The 21,543-nt window shown below is 41.7% G+C and overlaps 1 protein-coding gene across 1 annotated transcript; it reads right to left on the bottom strand.

The window, feature by feature from the left end:
• Positions 1-9,822: 9,822 nt before the first annotated feature.
• On the bottom strand, positions 9,823-21,339 carry TICAM2 (TIR domain containing adaptor molecule 2). Its single transcript, XM_060761931.2, has 2 exons — positions 21,188-21,339; positions 9,823-13,335 (listed from the first exon to the last, which is right to left on the bottom strand). The coding sequence occupies exon 2, from the start codon at positions 13,281-13,283 to the stop codon at positions 12,612-12,614; it is 672 nt and encodes a 223-aa protein (XP_060617914.2). The 5' UTR covers positions 13,284-13,335; positions 21,188-21,339; the 3' UTR covers positions 9,823-12,611.
• Positions 21,340-21,543: the final 204 nt, after the last annotated feature.

The following is a 21,543-nucleotide window of genomic DNA, read 5'->3' as shown; positions in this document are numbered from 1 at the left end:
AGAGAAGCCTCCCTCAAGGATGATAAAACATCAAAACATCCGGGCATCTCCTGGGCAATGTCCTTGCAGACCACCAATTCTCTCACACAGTTTCCCAAGTCACTCCTGACATAGAAAAAAATCTTTACTGGGTACTCTATATATCCTTTGCTAGCCAAGGGCGGTTCCAGACAGGCCTTTATCCCAGGAGATTATGTGTTTAAAAAATGCAGATCTTCCTGGAGGCTCATCTACACTCAACCCAGAAAGCATGTGCTTTCTGGGGTGGGTGTCCAGATATTCTACTGGGGCTTCCCAGTAGAACACCTTAACACTAACTCTCTCCCCAAAAGCCCTCTAAACAGAATTAAAAAAAGACAACTCACCCGGGTCCCATGGGACGGCAGCTGAAGTTCTCCTGGCACGTACAAATGATAGGCCAGGAGAAAGGGGGTTGGGCAGGAGTAATTTTCCTCCCCCCCCCCCCCCCCCGCCCCCATACTCTTTTGGAAAATTCCAAAATATTCCTGATTGCTTTTTACTTGTAATAAAAATGGGCTCATTGCTGTTAGGGTTAGGCCATTCTCTTTGTTGGCAGAAACCAAGCTGGGTGGTGAAAAGGGACCTGGTTTGTTTATATGGGGGAAAAAGATGCCTTAGAATGGGAGAAAAACAGCATAAATATAGGGTTACTAACAGAAGGATATTCGTTTATTGAATCTTGCTGTAGTTGGGGAGGGGGGGTTGCCTATGGAATATTTTTGGGAAGATACAAATAGGGCAGGTATATTAATAACCTCACTAGGGGAATTCTGAAGAGCTGAAATGGTCTCATTAATCCACGTCATCTTGCAGCTCTAATGCTGTGCAAGGTTGGCAAGAACATTTGCCTCTCCCTCCTCCTCTCTTGATAAAAGGCTACTCACAAACTGTCTTCTGACATTTTAATGAGCATATGGCACACTAGTATTCTTTGTTATATTTTTGTAATTCCTTTGCAGATTGGTTCTTGGAGAACAGCAAAGCCAGAAATGAACAGTGGGAAGAAGCTTACAACTGTAGAAGGTTATTTAAGTGGGCACATTTTATACAGGCAGAGAATTTCTTGATTTTAATGTGATTGTTCTTTCACACTGTTTTGGAAAGTCTTGCCATGAATGTAGAGGATATTGCCTGTGTATAGTCTCTCCCTATCAATGCAGCATATAGTCTGTGACTAATATTTTAAAAGGTTGAAACATCACTTGTCTTGAAAACAACCTACACAAGGAGTCGCTTCACTGTGCTGGCCACAGTAGGGATATAAAAAGGCTTTTCTGCCAGTTCAAAACAGAATTTATCCTAACAGACAATGCCGGTGGCATGTTGGGCATTCGCTGCTGCTTCTCTCAGCAAGAACAACTTGTACTACTGATCATCTGCCAGCCAGTGTCTGTTACTGTTAACCATGCCCTTTTTCCAGCAAAGTCTGTAGCATAATATACTCCCAGCATAATGAAGTTGTACATCTGCTGCATCTCATTTTCTCTTACTCCCACTTACCACACATGTATTAATTTCACCTCCTTATTCTGCAACAACAGGAAGTATATTTCTGTTTATTGTCATTTTGCTATAATTTTGTTAGTCACTTTGGATCCCATGTTTCAGAGAAAGGTGGAATAAAAATTAAATAAAGTAATAAAATATCAGAATAGACACTGAAATCAAATAATAAAACAAAATACTCAGACATAAAAAGCAGAGTTCCCAACTCGATAGTCTAAAGTTCACATACAGACATCCTTTTCAATTGTGAATTCATACTTCACAACTATTAGGTGCAGTTCCATACCTGACACACATACCACAGCAGTGATTCTGAATACACCATGTAAATTTTCACTGTCTAATGACTGTTGCACTTAAAAAATTGCTGTAATTAACAATATTGGAAACTCACTGGAAACTTGTGTTTTTTAATAATAGCATTATATTATTATTTCTTACCGACCTCTCTTCAAGGTGAGTTACAGAATAACTAAAACACATAAACATTGTAAAAAAAACCCCACAAATACATATATTAAAATGTATTACTATAAAAGATATATATTAAAACACATTTCTATAAAATATATATTAAAATACACAAAACAGATAGTAAACAAAGGGCACGAGTTTAAAATTCATGATTAAAAACTGGCTAGCTAGGCCTGCTGGAAGAGATAGGTCTTTAGATGGTTTTTAAATGCCAACAGCTCATTTAGCTGTCAGAATTCTTCTGGCTGGTCATTCCACAGTCTTGAGGGAAAGCCAATGAAAAGGTCCTCTGAGTGACGGTTGCCAGTTGGGTTCTGGCTGGAGGAACTGCCCCCGATGACCTAAGTGTTTGGAGCGGATTGTACAGGAGAAGGTGATCCTTTAGGTAACCTGGAGCCAAACCATGTAGGACTTTAAAGGTCAAAACCAATGCCATATACTTTACCTGGAAACTAATTGGCAGCCAGTGGAGTGACTTTAGGATAGGTGTAATATGCTCACTCCTAGATGTTCCTGTAACCAATCTGGCTGCCTTATTTTGAACCAACTGGAGTTTTTGAACTTGGTAGAAAGGTAGCCCAATGTAAAGCACATCGCAGAAGTCCAACCTTGAGGTTACCAGTGCATGTGCTACCATCTTCAGGTCCTCTAAGTCTAGGAAGGGGTGCAGCTGGCATATCAGCTGAAGCTGGTAGTGAGCACGCCTGACTGCAGCATCTACCTTGGTCTGATATTTGGAATAAGAAGATCCAGGAGCACTTCCAAGCTATGAATACAGTCTTCCAGGGCAGTGCAACCCCATCCAGAATGGGTTGACACACCTCCATCCCAAATTAGGACCCTTAATGGCAAGCAACTCTGTTTTGTCTGGATTCAGTTCAATTTGTTTTTCCTCATCCAGCCCATTACCTTGTCAAACTGTTTTTGAAGGCATGGAGAAATCTATGTAGGTGTCATCAGCATACTGATAACAACCCAACCTATGCCTACAGATGATCTCTCCTAGTGGCTTCATGTAAATATTAAAGAGCATTGGGGATAGAATGGCACCTTGTAGGATACCACAAAACAGCTCCTTTTTTGAGGAGTAGCTATCCCCAAGCACCACCATCTGGAACCTGCCTAAGGTATACAACTGGAACCACTACAACACAGTTCCTCTGATTCTCAGACCCCCCCCCCCCCCCCGGTGTTCCAGACAGAAACCATGGTTGATGGTATCAAAGGCAGCTGAGAGGTTTAGAAGCACCAACAGGAAAACACACCCCTGTCAGCGTTGAGACGGAGATCATCACTAAGGGGACCATGGCAGTCTCAACTCCATATCCTGCTCTGATACTGGTTTGAAATGGATCTAAGAAGTGTGTGTCATCCAAGACTATCTGGAGCTGGAGGGCAACTGCCTTCTCAATCACTTTGCCCAAAAAAGGGAGGTTAGACACTGGTCTGTAATTATTAAGATCCAAGGGATCCAGGGAGGTCGTTTTCAGCAGTGGTCTTGACTACTGCTTCTTTTAAACAGAATGGAAATTTTCTCTCCCTGAGAGATGCATGAACAATCCAATGTAATTCCACTTACAGAGTTGCTGGACATCTTGTTGTTGGCCCCTGCTCCAATGACCATGTCACAGTCAGCTCATGTGAGAGGTTTTATCTGCAAAATAGTTGTTATAACATCACAGTGTGGTACTGAAAGTTCTAGCACAACTGCCCTCTGAGTTTTCCGCCATCTGCACTCTAGTCGTCGTTCTTCCTGTTTCATTACCCTGAGGGTCTCTGTATACCAGGGAGCCTGATTTGTTATAGGTCGGAGAGGAAGTTTGGAAGCAATCGTGTCAATAACTTGATCTAGATTGTGATTCCATTTATTGACCAGGGTTTCAACAGGATCATCAATGATTCCATAAATGGTTAACTTTTAAAAATGTACAAGTTTTGTAGACAGTACTACACATGCAGGAACAGGCGTTTGTCCAAAAACCAACATCACTCCAGCACTTGCACCCCAAGCCTTCTCTACAAGGTGGCCCTTACTCCTGGGCTTGCTTTTGTCCTACAGATAAGCTTAAGGTGAGAGTAGGCAGTTGGCTGGCAGCAGCTGTTAAAGCAGGATCTTTTTTCACCATCAAATAGCAGGTGGTACAAGAAATTAGAAGAAGCCTGTGAACAATAAAATGTCTTTACCTAAAGAAATATGCATTTAAGTTTTAATCTGATATAGCTCCTAGGAAAATCTATTTGTGCGTCAACATAACAAGCTCAGCTGGCTATATTATTCAATCATTCTTGAGACCAAAAGGAATACGAACCACAAGGAATATAGGAATATTCAGTCAGAGCTGGAAATTCATCCAAGTAATTATGTGGGCAACATTGCTAGTTGGTCATACTGGTCAATGAAAAAGGCTCAACCGAATCATCTTGTATTTTAAGACTAAAGGAACTGGAATGAAACTGGAATGTTTGATCAAACAGCTCATCAATCCTCTTGAGACTAAAACATGATGAAATATAATTAAACATCAGGACATGGCATGCTTTTAGCCTCCCTAAGAAAAACACAACTAAGGGCCTGTGACGATGTGTAAATTTTATTCCTTTGGTTATGTGTAGTTTGGACAATGGTTTAGGGATGGTAAGTATGGGAGGTTATGTTTTGTGGGAGTGGCTTGGCGTTAGCTAAGTTGCCATAGCAACAGGGGCGGAGCCAACCGCCTCTTCAGAGGCAGCTGTGTTTTAAAAATCCAGTCAGTGGCCAGAGAGCTACTGAGAAAACACTGAATCTTTTGGTGGAGATTCAGGGAATGTGTCTGTAGCCAGTGTGCTATAGGGAAAAACTTAATCTCTTAGAGATTCAGGGAATCAATTGGTGACCAAAGTGGTTGCAGAGAAGGACCCGGTACAGGGGGTTGTTGATTCTGAATTAAGAATCAAGGTTTGGCTGGGTTTAAGCCTGTTGTGCCAGCTGTGAAACCTTATGAAGTGTTTGCCTGAGTTTACTCATGAAACCTTTCCAATGTAACCATCAAGATTTATGCCTCTTTTGAAGAACAGTTATACATTGTTATACTCCTGTTAAAATAAACTTGTTACTTTTTCCTCAAGCCTTTCCTGATACAGTTTCTTCTAAGTTGAACGGCCTGCAATAATAAAGTCAGCCAGAAACAGTCCCTTTATAAAATAGTTCTTAGGCTGATATTGATCGTTACCCGGCTTCCCTCATAGATAAGGTAGCAGTGGGTGTTTTACCACTCGCACCTTCACATTCGGTGGCATTAAAACGGTCATCGTTACAATTGGTGGCAGCAGCTTAATAATGGACCTCCTCACAGGGCCCTTCCAGAAAGGCCCTATACCCAAGGATCTGATACTAGATTTTCTGTTTATCATAGATTATCTGGCAGTGTGAACTCGTCCATTTTAAAGCAGAAAACCTGGAATCAGATTCTGGGATATAGGGCCTGTCTGGAAGGGTTTTAAGTGAATACTCACTGAAAGAAAAAGTAAAACTACATTGGCCTTTAGAATGGCTATGCGTCCACAATTGAAGCAAGCACACCTTAACCACTTGTACCAATCAAGTTGCATGTCATTGGTGATGCTGGTTCGGAGATTCTGGGGGCTGTAGTACAAAAATCAAATTTCCCAAGCTCTGTTGTCTAGACAGATGAGGACCTGTCATAAGGAACCCTATGCCTTTGCTGGGAACGTAAACATTGGTTGTATACATATATGAGGCTTCCTCTGGAATCCTTTTAATGCAGAACATTTCCACATTACAATATAGTCTTCTTTCCCTTGTGTCACCATGGCATCTTTAGTGCATTTAACATCTTTTGTTCTTTTATTTATACTTTGCTTTACAGCACAATGGTTTTGTTTTCATGGCATGGAATAAAAACATGTCTGTGAACTAAAAAAAAATATATGACTAAAAAAAGAGAAATGACTTCAGAATTGATGGAGACTATATCTGAAGATTATCACCGTGGGAGTGGGTAAGAAGGTATTCATTTTTTTTTCAAAATAAATAGGACAAGAATGGGCAAGTGTCAAAGCAAAACAAAAGTAAACAGAAGACAACTGCAAGCTAGCATTCTTGGATTGCTATGTTATGTATGTTCTACAGTCTGTACAAACTAGTAAAGGATAAGAACATGAAATTCCAAGTGGAGCACAGTGTCAGGGAGCCTGTCAGCACCTGGTATCCCTTGGCATCTGCCATAACCCTGTGACACAAGCAGTGGAGACCACTACTCATTCTGTCCCCTAGGTGATTTCGTGTTCCTTAAAGTCCTAGATAGTTTAGTCTGTCCAGCATTTTAACTTCCTATGGGCACTTCACAGTTACAGTGACTGCTTAGCACAAAGGGTGGGCAAATCAACTCAATGGGGAATAAATGACACACCATGTTGACCAAAGGTGTGGGTAGCTCTGAATTCTCCCCCAGAATCCAGAGCAAACTGTGACTTTGGGCCCAAGTAAACAGACGGAATCAGCCACAACTGACCAATGGCACACCAGTCAAGAAGCAACCAGCACGAGCTCTGTTGTAACTGCTGACCACTGCTACAAGGAGAACAAGAAGGTACAATAAAGGCACTGAACCAAGTTTGGAGTCACTGGAAAGTCCGGACTCCATCCTGCCTCTGCAATAGCCATGGGGCTGGGGTTGGGGTGGTTTAAACCATCCTGGGGGAGATCCAGTGTTCACCACAACAGATTGGCCCTGTGATAAGTGATCAGTGTAGAACCACCCAGTAATGCCCCCAACACAGCAACTCTTTGGGCCATGGTTGAAAATTAAAATAGCAGGCATCAATTCCACAGTAGTTTTTTCTTCCAATACTGTAAGCAAAGTTTGCCAAAAGCCCACTGTTAGAGAAAGCTGTCCATCTGGAGGTAGGTTGAAACCTGCCTCCTCAAATATGGAGCAGGCACTTTGCAGTGCTCAATAAATTACCTCATTATATTTATCAGTGTATTATTTTTGCCCTCCCAGTTATCCCACTCACCATTAGAACCCAACAAGTGTGTATTTGGATTTAAAAATTCGCAGCCAGATTTTATTAGGCAAATATTTCATTTGCAAGTGAAAATTACGGTGTGAGCTTTGCCTGTCATCCAGACATTCAAATTGTTATGTATGTCGAACTATTTTGTCACGTCAGCAAATTCTTATGCATATTTGTTTGATCAGGGTGACAAGATGCAAAGAACAAGGTTGCTGTGAAGAGCGAATTTCAGCAGGGGCTGTTTTTGCATAACACGTCAAACCTGTTGAAATCCCCTGCTCTGTGCAGCTATTATAGTACTACTGGAGCCCTGCCCTCCTTTCTTCACCCTGCTTTTAATTTGCAGTTTTCAGCCAAAATCTCAGAGGAGAAGAGAGTGCAACTGAACTGGAGCAGTGCTCTGCTCTATATAAACAGAGCTTAGAGTTTGGTTGGCCAAGAGCCATGTGATCAAGGAAAGAAATTGGAACAAACGGTTGGGTAGCAAGACAGACAGTTGTGTGTTCGCAGAAAAAAGACCACTGTGACAGGAAAAATGAGACCAGAACATCAGTTGTGCCTCCAGTGGTGCAATGGGTTAAACCCTTTTTCTGGCAGGACTGCTGACCGAAAGGTTGGCGGTTCAAATCCAGGGAGTGGGGTGAGCTCCCTTCTGTCAGCTTCAGGTTCTCATGCAGGGACATGAGAGTAGCCTCCCACAGGATGGTAAAATATCTGAGCACCCCTGGCCAACGTCCTTGCAGATGACCAATTCTCTCACACCAGAAGCGACTTGCAGTTTCTCAAGTCACTCCTGACATGAAAAAATCAGTATTTTTGGAGGCATATCTGGAGAGTCAAAGCAAAGAAAGACCACAGAAAATGCCGAGTGACCATAGAAGGTGCTGATTCCCCTCCCTTTTTTAAAATAAGAGTTCAGGTACAGTACTTACACTGACCCATGGATGAATTGACCCAGATTTTTTTATTTGATTATTTTTGACTAACATTTCTAGACATATGCATGTGTATATAGGGAAATCAAGTAACACCACTGCACCCTTTCAGATGCTGCTAACTCTTTAACAGTAGCATGTTAACAAGGATTTGCACTTTCCAGTTTTTCTGCCTAATTCCCAGGAAAAAAAATCCCAGGAAATAATGTCCTTGTTTGGTTCAACAATATCACCTCCTACTCCTGAGAGGACCCCAAAGATTGTTCTTGATAAACCTTCATTTCAAGTAATGTATAAAAGGGGTGAGAAGCAAAACATACCACAACACTAGGAGATATAAGAAAGAAGGGGACAGTTCCGGTGTCTTCCACCTAATTAAAATTTATTTAATGCATTAACTTTAGATTATTCTGCTAAGTTGTTTACATTTCATTTTGTTAAAAAACAAAGCTGTCCATTCATATAGGTATTATTTTCCAAGGTAATTTACACATACCAGAAAAAATAAAATATAAATCAAAAACACAACATTGGAGGTACATAATAAGTTTAAACACAAAAAACCATCCTTACAAAGGCAAGAATAAGTTTACACATTATCAAAACTTCCACATCACTGCTTTTGCAAGGGTGTTAGAGGAATATATTTACATTTTAATAAGAGAAGTTAGCACTTAGGGTTAGATAAGGCCATGAGTAACTTTTCTCCAATTCACTGCAGTAACAAATGAGAAACAAAATAATGTCAACCTGGTAAATATGTGATTAATTTGTAGTGTCCTCAATTAAAAGTTGACCTTCATTAATTAAGCCAAGCTGTAGTATTTAAAGCTGGTAGCCCTAATATTTACATATGCTGGGGGAAAAAACCAAAATGCTAATATCTATTTGTTTCTAACGTACCTGTGAGAATGGAGAAATATAAACTCTTCATTTCAGTTTCAGATATTGACACCAGGGTTGAAACAATGCTCTCTATTATAATGGATAAACACATCTACCATTTTATGTTCATGCTACAACAATCCTATATTTTGTCAAAGGCTTTCATGACTGGAATCACGGTTGTTGTGAGTTTTCCGGGCTGTATGACCATGTTCCAGAAGCATTCTCTACTGACATTTCGCCTACATCTATGGCAGGCCTGCCATGGATGCAGGCAAAACGTCAGGAGAGAATGCTTCTGGAACATGGCCATACAGCCCGGAAAACTCACAACAACCCAATCCTATTTTATTATTTGACAGAAGTGAATCCAACCAATCACGACAAAAAGGGTTTTTCTTTAGTTCTGGCAGTATTAAATATTTAACAACATGAGCAGCATCAACAAGATCTGAAGTGAGTGGAAGAAGAAAAGAGCAGCTGCCGCACTGGTATACTGTCATCTATTGATGCCTTAGGGGTCAAAAAGAGGCAGTCATCATCATTGGGTGAGGATGAGGCAGTCTGTTGTCACTATCATCACTAGGCGAATTGTTATTTGACTTGGGTGGCAGGCACACCTTGCAAGTCTTCTGAAATACAGCCAATCTGCAATTTATAAGCACAAACAAAAGAGGAAAACTCTGTGGTCAAACAGAACCTTCATATAAAACGGCTGTGGTAGTTATCAAAACTGCTTTAAGACACCGTTTAAAAATCCAAAGAAAATGCAAACCATTGCCAAGGTGCTTTTAATTAAATGAGTCACCACTTGTTAACACTTTGGCTGCACAGCTTCATCGCCCCAACTTTACAGTTCCACTCAGTTTCTTTTAACAACACACATTGCTGTTCCAGTGGAAAGCCCTGGAATTTGATAGGGTCAATCTCAGCCACGATGGCACTGAACAAACAGCCAAAGGGATGGACAGATGATGGAGGGGGGGGGGGAATCACAATTCCAGCTGTGTTTGAAGATACAGGAATCTTTGACAGGAAAACTTTGGTTCTCCTCTTGTACCATGGCAAGGGCCTCAGATGTTTGAAGCCAAATGCAGAACTAATGCCCTCTGCTTCTGTAAACCTCTGCAAGATCAAGGTAACCTGATGACTACAGATAATTAATAATGCTATAATAAACATATTATACACATATTAATCTTATCCACCTCTCCCCAAAGTTCAAGGCAGGTCACAACATAATTAAAATGCAATAGACAAAAATAAAGATTGAATCAGATAGACATAAGATTAAAATACACAATAAAATAATGCAAACCAATAAAATGTCAGTTTAAAATCCATAGTTAAAAACTAACTGGATTAACCTGCTTTAAAAGATAGGTCTTTATTTTATCTTATTTTTTAAAAATCCTGACAGTGTGTTTAGTTGTTAAATAAAAATAACAACAACTTTATTTTTATTCCCCACCACCATCTTCCCAAACAGATTCGGGGTGGCTTATATGGGACCAAATGTCCATAAGGCAATAAACAATTCATCAAACAAAAACACAATTAAAATAAGAACATAATCAAATGGAACATTTGTCCAGTTAAAACAAAGTTAAATAGACATAAAAGTATGTATCTCTTCCACCTGCCCATTCCTCTGGATGCCAATGGCCAGCTGAGTGCTGTCAGGTTGAAATTAATGTCTGTACAGGACCCAAGTTATATGGGTGGATTGTATGGGAGAAGGCAGATTACCTGGACACAGTCTGTGTAGGGCTTTATGGTTAATAACCAAGACTTCATACTTTGCTAGCAACTAAGGATTTTGTCAGACATGCTGCTGGAATGAAAAGGTCTCGCTGTGCCTTGGCTGCAGTCACGCAGGGGGCATGAGGACCTGTCGCCCTATACCCTGCTCTGTTGCAGCTTTCTCCTACCCCATCACATAGGGGGAATCCTTTTTTCAGCAGAACCTGCCATTGTTTTCCTCTTCACATTTACCTTTTTTCAATAACAGGAGTTTCAACCTCAGTCACAGGGCCGCCCCAGAAGCAGTTCTCTGGGGTGTAATGGGAGCCATTAGGCTCCGTGGCTGAAGTTGCAGACTTCTATAACTGCCACCAGAAAAAGGTAAGTGTGAACAGGTTGTAACTGTTAGTGAGTGGAATGATTTTAATACAGGTGTGATATATTCACTCCTGAGTGTACCTGTAACTCATCTGGCATCCATATTTTGGACTTGTTGGTACAAAGGTAGCCCACCCAAACTTTGTACAAAGGTGGCCCACCCTACAGCGCACTGCAAAAGTCCAGCTTCAAGGTAACCAGTACATGTGCTACCAACTCTTTTAGGAAGACAAAGGTCCTGGCAAATCTCATATCTAAAAGACAAAAAGGACTGGTAGCACCAATAAAACAGACGTTCAGAAAAGATAAATCTTCGAGGTGTTGAATAGATAATTTTCTTCTTATAAATAGTCCAAGGCAGCTGTCAGACACTCTTTTTGAATTCCCTGCAGGTGATTTTGAAGTTGTACTTCCCTGAAGGCCATTAATATTTCTAGGCCAAAATCCATTGGGCTTTTTTATGTGAATACAATGTTTTTTTTTTCAACATGTTGAGATTTTGTCTCTTCTCTACATTGCCTCAAATTTCATATTGAGACTGACATCAACAATTGCTTTTAGGAAAGTAGAGAGGGGGATCCTATTCAGTGTCATGGATTTGAATATCCACAACGACACATTTTCTTTTAGCCCATTCTTGAGTATGCTTAAGCAACATAACACAAAACCCTGCAAAACCTGTTTACCAAATATGGACATAGGATGAGAGAGTTCATTACAAATAATTGTCCCTTCTTCAAATTTTCTGTAACTGGAGAAACAAAAAACATTATTTCCTATGGAAGTTGCCTTATATGGTACACATTGAGCCTCCCTTATCCAAAATGCTCAAGACAGACATATTTTGTATGTTGGATGCTGCAACCCCTGACATCTCAAAGGTGGAATTGGGTGACTGGCAGCAAAAGGTTTCTGGTTTTGGATGTTTTTGGATTTCTGGATAACAAAGACTGTATTAATCAGACCACTTTTTCCATCTAGCCCAGTACTCTGCTATTTGTCTATCTAAAGTTAAAGGTTTACACTTGACATTAAGTCTAGTTTTGTCCTACTCTGGGGTAGTGTTCATCTCCATTTCTAAGCCGAAGAGCTGGCGTTGTCCGTAGACGTCTCCAAGGTCATGTGGCTGACATGATTGCATGGAGTGCTATTAGCTTCCCGCAGAAGCGGTACCTATTGATCTATTCACATTTGCATGTTTTTGAAGTGCCAGGTTGGCACAAAGTGGGATTAATAGTGGGAGCTCACCCCACTCCCCGGATTCAAACCACTGACCTTTCAGTCAACAAATTCAGCAGCTCAGCAGTTTAACCCACTGCACCACCCAGTATATTCTCTTCTGCCTGTCACTACTTCCTCAAAGGCTTTCCAGCCCTGTATCCAAAGTGTCTTTAACTGGAGATGCCAGGGATTTGACCTGGGACCTTCTGTACACCATGAACCAGAATATCAAAGAATCAGCTCTTAACACAAGGAGGGTGGGATGACAATATGAGAACAGTGGCCTTTTGGAGGTTAACACTCAGCATTAGTCATCTGAAGAATAAATTCCCATCCGAGCAGCTGTCTGGAGCATCTGGGATATGATGAACAAAGCAGGGAGAAACTAGGATATTGCAGCCTCTCTGCTCAAATAAAGCAATTTCCATATATTCACCAGCCAAACAGTCCTGATGCCTCTTGATTCTTCTTTCTGTATGCCCATGTTGCCTTTTGTTGCTTATATCTAGCTTCCTGGAAGATTTTCTTCACTTGTTTGGCAAATCCAGGGCTGTCTTCCTGCAGAGCATTGATGGACCGGAGAATGAAAGGCGTCCTCTCCCAGGGGAGTGGGTTATTCCTCGGCCTCATTGGGATGACTGTGTTTTGTTTATTGGGTAAGGTCAACGCACCGAACAAAGATGTGTATGACTGAAATTCATACCAAAGCTCATTTAAGAAGTTTTCAGTTAACAGAATAATTGTCCATGCAGAGCTGCTCAACGCATCATTTAAATTTTCTAGAAGATGCTTCCCACTAGGCATTTCAGCAAAGATTATCCCTGGTTTAATATAAAACTCATTTTGTAGGATGTCTTGGACCCTAACGGCTTCCTCTACATCACCGTCAGCATGAAGAATCACAAACCTATAAAATATATCCCCAACATCTTCATCAATGTTGTGAGGTTCTTGGATACTGATATGGCAATTGGTTTCTGTGCCCAGTGACAGATCACATAATTTTGGCTTTTTCCTCAAATCTTCTTGCCATGTATTTGTATAATTGTCCATGCTGTTCCTTTGAGAAAAAGAAGAGGCTCTTTTGGTATTTTTGTTTCCCATGATGGTGAAACATGCACATTTAGAGACAATGAAGTATTCTCATTCTTCCAGTCTATTTAAAAAAAAACAGGAAAAAAAAACAGTTAGGCAGGGGAAGGAGAGGAAGGTATTACAGCTTCTATAATGATAATAATGATAATGATAATGATAATTCATCATTGAGCCTGGAACCCCAGGTCTCAGAGGTGACCAGGGGTTAAAGCTTGTGTGCCAGCTGCACTCGTACCTTGAAAAGTCTGACTTGGCCATGGTAGTCCACACTCTGGTTACATCCTGTATAGACTACTGCAATATACTCTACGTGGGGTTGCCTTTGAAGACTGTTTGGAAGCTTCAAATGGTCCAGCAGGCAGCAACCCAGGTTACTAACGGGAGCAGCGCTCAGGGAGCACACAACCCCTCTGTTGTGCCAACTCCACTGGCTGCCTGTTTGCTACCAGGCACAATTCAAAGTGCTGGCTTTAGTCTATAAAGCCCTAAACAATTCCGGCCCAGCTTACCTGTCCAAACATATATCCCCTTATGACACATCTAGGAACTTAAGGTCATCTGGGTGCGTCTGGCGGGGACGAGAGACAGGGCCTTCTCAGTGGTAGGCCCTCAGCTGTGGCATTCCCTCTAATATCTAGGGATATTAGATCAGCCCTCTCCCTCCTGACTTTCCAAAAAAAGTAAAAACCAGGCTCTTTGAAAAATTGAGAAAGGCAGGATAGAAATACCACAAATAAATAAATAAATAAATAAATAAATAAATAAATAAATAGTGCGGTTTTCTGGCATTGTATATTTCTGCCGTTTCTGAGATTGTTCATTTGTATTTTGATTCTGTAGCCCATTTGTTGATAGATGTCCAGAATCAGCAGCATCTACTGTGGTCCTTTTTTTTCTAAAGGAAATGTAACTGAGCAAACTAGTCCTGCCGTCCTCCCCCAATCTTCAGATATGCTCAAAGGGCTCATTTTTTAACGAGTGTTCTGATTTTGCCCTCCAAACCCAACACAAGATGGGACCCAACGTACCCAGTGTACAATTGGAAATCTCTCGCTATAGTCCATATTAGGAGTGTCACCAGTTTCCCCTCTAAATTATATTTCCTTATGCCAGGGTAGGCAGAAGCTGTGGTCGGTCTCTCCCTAGGATATAGTAGATTGTTGTTTGACAACAGCAACAATAAAATTATTGTCTTCTGAACTTAAGTACATCACTGAAAGATAGCCAGCGTGGAGTAAGTACGGCTGCAGTTGATATGGAAAGACTGTGATCTGGGTTAAATGTTGGGACTTGACATGAATTCTAATATATACACACACAAACAAACACGTATAAATATTGCATGAGTTGATCTCAGGATTCACTACAAAATGCTGCAGACTGTCTACTCTTGCTGTGTTGCACACCGTTCTCATGGTTTCTCTGCAGCTTTCAAATCTGTTTATATGGATATTTTGGCAGGAAGAACAAGGGCCTGAGGCAAGGAGACTAAAAGTTGCATGATAGAAGATCATTGCTTCGCAATAATCCTGGGGGGAAAAGGAATGAGGAGTGAAAAATACTTCATGCATACAACAAAAAAGCTATCCAGTGAAGCTAATACATTTCTTCATGGAATGCTGGTCAATACTAGTTCAGATACAAGTAGAAGATTTGACTGGAGGAACAGCACCACCTTATGGCACTGGTAGACTTTGTTGGTTTGTGTGCCTTCAAGTTATTTCCAATTTATGGAGCCTATATAGTGCTGTGGGTTAAACCCTTTTGCGGGCAGGACTACTGACCAACAGGTCGGAGGTTCAAATCCAGCTTCCCATGTGGGGACATGGAGAATCCGCACGCAAGGATGATAAAACATCAAAACATCCAGGAATCTCCTGGGCGATGTCCTTGCAGATGACCAATTCTCTCACACCAGAAGCAACTTGCAGTTTCTCAAGTCATTCTTCACACACACACACACCAACCCTAAAAGGTAAACCTACCATGGAGTTTTCTGAGACTGAGAGTGTGTGCCTTGCCCAAGGCCACCCAATGGGTTTTCAAGGCTGAAACGGGATTCAATCATGACTCCGGAAAACATACATGCATACACTTTTAACATCATTTTAAATATTGTGTTATCAAAGGCCTTCAGTGCCGGAATCACTGCGTTGCTGTGAGTTTTCCAGGCTGTATGGCCATGTTCTAGAAGCATTCTCTCCTGACGTTTCAGCCACAAATATGGTAGACATCCTCAGAGGTTGTGAGGTCTGTTGGAAAAGTAGGCAGGTAGGTTTCTATATCTGTGGAATGTCCAGGGTGGGAGAAAAAACTCTTGTCTGTTTGAGGCAAGTATGAATGTTACAATTGACAACTTTGATTAGCATTGAATAGCCTTGCAGTTTCAAAGCCTGGTTGCTTCCTGCTGAGGGATCCTTTGTTGGGGGCGATCTGGGTGTTCTTTATTTATTATGCTGATTTTTGAGTTTTTTAAATACTGGTAGCAAGATTTTCTTCATGTTCATGCTTTCCTCCTTTCTATTGAAATTGTCCACATGCTTGTGTATTTCAGTGGCTTCCTGTGTAGTCTGACATGGTAGTGTTAGAGGGGTCCAGCATTTATGTATTTTCGAATAATATGCTGTGTCCTGATTGGTTCATCAGGTGCTCTGCTATAGCTGACTTCTCAGGTTGATTTAGTCTGCAGTGCCTTTCATGGTCCTTGGTTCGTGTTTGGGCAATGCTGCTGCTTTTGGTGGTCCCTATGTAGACTTGTCCAGAGCTGCATGGTATACAGCAGACTCCTGCAGAGGTGTGTGGATCCCTCTTGTCCTTTGCTGAACATAGCATTTGTTGGATTTTCTTAGTGGGCCTGTAGAAAGTTTGTAAGTTGTGTTTCTTCATCAGCTTCCCTATGCAGTCAGTGGTTCCCTTGATATATGGTAAGAACACTTTTCCTCTGGGAGAATCTTTGTCTTTATTCTCGTTTTAAATATTAATTAAAAGCTGGCCCTGGTCCAGTTACACAACTATTGAGTTTTTCATTCCAGGGATACAGAAAAAAAAAATCAGCCTAAATATGTATGAGATGGAATTCCCCATCCATGATTAACCAGATTTGATTCAGCACAAAGCGGCGCTGGTCAGAGAGTGAAAATTCCAAGAAACATAGTCCAGAGTAGAGATGTAAAGGCAAAGCTAGCAGTTCCATATCCTCCCATATTTGCCATTTTGAAATCTCAAGTTCCTTCTGGTTTGAACATGAAGAAATTTCCTATTCGGGGAGGAGTGGAAATCTTCAAAAGCAAACTGTAATTAAATTCCCTCCAACTTCAGAAGACATGACAACTCCAAGCACAGAAGGGGCCATGTTATACCTGTCTGCCATTTAGGTGATAAAAAAAGAATAAGAAGAACTGGCATCTCTAATTCAGCACTAACATGGTTGATACGCAAGAATTCAAAAGCAGATTAGGGCCTGATCACACTAGACATTAGGGCCATAGGGCCTCATCACACTAGAGAATGAATTCACTTTAAATCCGGTTGCAGCTTCCTGCAGAATTCTGGGATTTGTAGTTTAGGAAGGAGCCTTTAACAGCATCACTAAACTACAAACCCCAGAATTCTGCAGGAGGTAGAAACCGGATTTAAAGTGGATTCATTCTCTAGTGTGATGAAGTATATAGTACTGAAAAGCCCTGAGCCTGGGTAATCAGATCTATCAGATTACAACACTTTAACTGTTGTAATCTCATCTTCTTTCCACCCTAAACAAGAAAACGTTGGTGAATTTGGGTAAATACGTATCAAAAGAGCCAGCATGGTATCATGATTTGAACATTGAACTATGGGTCATATACACTGTAGAATCAATGCAGTTGGCACTGCTTTATCTGCCCTGGCTCAATGCTATGGAATCATGGGAACTGTAGTTTTCCAAGGTCTTCAGCCTTCTTTGCCTAAGAGTGCTGGTGTCTCAACAACTACAATTCCCATGAATCTATATTATTGAGCCATGGCAGTTGAAGTGGCATCAAACTGCATTAAATCTACAGTATGTAGCTAATAATAATAATAATAATAATAATAATAATAATAAACTTTATTTATCTTCCACTATCTCCCCAAGCGGACTCAGCAGATTACAGAATACATTTATGGCAAACAATTTACAAACAAAGACAGACAGCACATAGACAGAGGCAAGGCTTCCCTCTTTTTCATTTCTGGCATCTGGAAGCTGTGCTCAACACGGTCATAGGGAGGTGCTGTTGTTCCATTTTTCCACACCAAGGAGCCTCATGTCCCTCCTGATCAAATTGCCAGTATGTGTTCAGGGGTGCCTTTCACCTCCCTGTACAGCAGTACCTATTTATCTACTCCCATTACTGTTTTTGAACTGATAGGTAAGCAGAATGCTACAGCTCACCCCACCCGTCGGTTGAACTACCAACCTTCTGATCAGCAAGATTTTCTGTAACTGGCGGTTTTTAACCATGGCCCCCTATGACTCTCGAGATTCAAGTTTCAGTCATGGAAACCCACCGGGTAACCTTGGACACATTGCATTCCTGTGAATAAATCTTCCCAAGTAAACCCCAGGACAGTTTCGTCTTAGATTTGTCCTAAGTCAGAAATAGCATGAAGATACACAACAACTTACCCAAAACACACTGAAACAAAGCTTCATCTCTTGTCCAACTCAAGAAGCTCTTCAATGAGTTGGTCCTGCCCTAGCATTCTCCTTGAGATGTTTCCTGACAACTCTGATTTTAGGTAATGGAAGGACACAGTGATTCACAGTTTCCAATTCTTGCAGTCCAGACACTACACAACAGACAGGTTCTTTCAGATTCTTCTATTATTTGACTCTAAGCAGTCTTTCCAGAACAACTGTGTGTTCACGTGCATTTTAATCTGTATATTGGATTTTCTGATGATTTGCATCAATTATTCTGAGATTTGGTATGGGAAAAAAATAAGAAGAAAAATAGGTCATTTTTTAAAAATAGTCTAGTTATGGTTCAAAGGGGCCCCCGGTGACGCAGTGGGTTAAAGCATTGAGCTGCTGAGCTTGTTGATCGAAAGGTCGCAGGTTCAATTCCGGGGAGCGGCGTGAGCTTCCGCTGTCAGCCCTAGCTTCTGCCAACCTAGCAGTTCGAAAACATGCAAATGTGAGTAGATCAATAGGTACCGCTCCGGCGGGAAGGTAACGGCGCTCCATGCAGTCATGCCGGCCACATGACCTTGGAGGTGTCTACGGACAACGCTGGCTCTTCGGCTTAGAAATGGAGATGAGCACCACACCCCAGAGTCAGACATGACTGGACTTAATGTCAGGGGACTACCTTTACCTTTACCTATGGTTCAAAGGTGCAACATACAGCCTTCTGAGCTGCATACTATCTTTTTCACTGTGAATGTTTGAGGCAAAACAAGAGATGGGAGGTCCAAACGTTTTTTGTATGCTAAGATACACTGTGAAATCTAGAGTATCCTGTTATTTCGGATTCTCAAAAAAGTGCGAAAAAGGAAATAGACAATCGCTTAGTACTTAGTTGCATGTAGACTTTTCAGTGAGGCAAGTCACGAAGAGTCGTCCATTTGGCTAAAAGCATTTCCATGTTTAAGATTGATGTGCTCCAGTACTGTGCAAAAACCAGTTACTGCATACTATAATTGCATATACCGCTGGAAACATCTCATGGGAGGAACTTACAGTCACAACTATTACTGTCTTTCAAAATAGAAAAACCAAATTCCTCTTATTTCTGGCCACTAAAAGAGAAACCAAAGAAATGTCATGTTGTCTGGGAATTGCATACAGGCAGCGGGGAACTCCAAGACCTTTTCACCCAGCTACTTCTCTCATGCTCTCTACAAAAGAACATGTTTAGCTCAGATGTATAGAGTAGATGAACTATTTTGAAAATCCTTTCTAATTTGTACCCTTATGTGATGAATCCCATACACTGTTTCATTCATTTGTGCTGGTATCATGTTTAATGGGTACAAGAAACATGGCTGGGATCATCTACCATGCTCTCTGTGACTTTATGTATACAAGCAGCGCCCAAGTGTAACTTCAGAGATAGAGAGATAGATAGATAGATAGATAGATAGATAGATAGATAGATAGATTTCTGGAGTTACATTGTAGGTTAACTATAAATCTTAGCAACTACAATTCCCAAACATCAAAGTCTATTTTCCCCAAACTCCACCAGCATTCACATTTGGAAATATTGAGTATTTGTACCAAGCTTGGTCCAGATCCATCATTGCTTGAGTCCACAGTGCTCTCTGGATGTGGGTGAATTACAACTCTAAAACTCAGGATCAATGCCCACCAAACCCTTCCAGTATTTTCTGTTGATCATGGGAATTCTGTGTGCCAAGTTTGGTTCAATGCCAACGTTGGTGGAGTTCAGAATGCTCTTTGATTGTAGGTGAACTATAAATCCCAGCAACTACAACTCCCAAATGACAGAATCAATCCCCCCCTAACCCCACCAGCACAGTACTGAAATTTGGGTGTATTGGGTATTTGTGCCAAATTTGGTCCAGTGAATGAAAATACATCCTGCATATCAGATATTTACATGACGATTCAGAATAGTAGCAAGATTACAGTTATGAAGCAGCAACGAATATAATTTCATGGTTGGGAGTCACTACAACATGAGGAACTGTATTAAAGAGTCGTGGCATTAGGAAGGTTGAGAAACACTGGGTCAGCAGTTCGAATCCAGGGAGAGGAGGTTGAGCTCCCTCTGTCAGTGCCAGCTCTCCATGCAGGGACATGAGAGAAGTCTCCCACAAGGATAATAATACTTGATTTATATTCCGCTCTATCTCCCCGGAGGGACTCAGGACGGATTCCAAACATAAAAGGCAAAGATACATACAATTCCCGAATACAACAATATATCCATACTAACAAAATTTAAACAACCCAACATATAGACACAAAATTAAAACATCAAACATTTGGGCGTCCCTGGGCAACGTCTGCAGATGACCAGTTCTCTCACACCACAAGTGAGTTGCAGTGTATCCGACTCTGGGGTGTGGTGCTCATCTCCATTTCTAAGCCAAAGAGCCGGCATTGTCCATAGACACTTCATGTGGCCAGCATGACTGCATGGAGCACCGTTACTTAACTTCACTTCACTTCATTTCTTAAATAGTCGCTCTCCACCAAGGTGCTCCGAGCGACTTACAATATAAAATAGCATTTACACAGTATAAAAACATTCAACATATAAACATACAACAGTGACTATTTGGCAAATTAGATCTGATCACGTTACTTAAATGCACAACCATTTAAGCGGTACCTATTGATCTACTCACATTTGCATGTTTTCGAACTGCTAGGTTGGCAGAAGCTGGCGCTCACAGTGGAAGCTGACGCTGACAGTGTTGACTTTTCGGTCAACAAGCTCAGCAGCTCAGCGCTTTAACCCACTGCCCCACTGGGGGCTCTTTCCCAGGGAAGAATCTTAGGGGGAACCTATACACACACACACACACACACACACACACACATACATATATATATATACACACAGAGAGAGAGAGAGAGAGAGTCAGGAGCAACATGAGAAACTGCAAGTCGCTTCTGGTGTGTGTGTGTATAGCTGCTTAAAGGGTATTGAAGGGCTTTATATGAGTCTGCACTGACCCTTAGGAACTGCATTATATGGCAGCATAGATGAAACCAAAGATATAAGTCCTTAATAGGATTCTTGCCTGTATCTTTCTTCTAAAAGATGGACACACATCCACTCTGACAGGTATAAAGCCATATCTCTAAGATTGGCATAGCCTGGAGTCAGGGCAGCTCAACTGAACTGCATTCATTCCAGGGCGAAGGCACAGCCTAAGAGGACTTGAGACGGGGTTGGGTGGGGTGTCGCTCTTACCCAATGGCGACAGAAGGGGCGAGTGGCTTCTTAGAAGGGCTTCGGGCTTGGCTGCCCCCTCTGCCCACCCCCGACGGGGCTTGGAGAAGTGCCGGTGGCCCGGCCGCCCAAGATGCTCGCCCGAAGGGAGAAGGAAGGCACCTCCGGAGTCTGGGCAGCCCTTCTGAAGCGACTGGCGTGGGAAAGGGGAATTTATCCCTTGGCGGGCTAGAAAGGAGAAGCTGAGGTGGGGTTTTCCCCTGTCTCTTGGCAAGTTCCTTCTCTGCTCAAGAAGCCCCTTCCTTGGCAGGCGAGGGTCAAAGGAGGGAGGAGGGCGCCAGCATCTTCCCAGGGAAGAGTCTTAGGGGGCACCTAGA

The sequence above is a fragment of the Anolis sagrei genome, chromosome 2, assembly GCF_037176765.1.
Source record: "Anolis sagrei isolate rAnoSag1 chromosome 2, rAnoSag1.mat, whole genome shotgun sequence".
Taxonomy (NCBI): domain Eukaryota; kingdom Metazoa; phylum Chordata; class Lepidosauria; order Squamata; family Dactyloidae; genus Anolis; species Anolis sagrei.
The sequence above is the reverse complement of the archived record's forward strand: the minus strand, read 5'-3'. Positions and strand labels throughout refer to the sequence as shown.

What these genes read in the sequence shown, in the direction of transcription:
- TICAM2 (XM_060761931.2), bottom strand. Translation starts at nt 13,283, where the DNA reads ATGGGAAACAAAAATACCAAAAGAGCCTCTTCTTTTTCTCAAAGGAAC.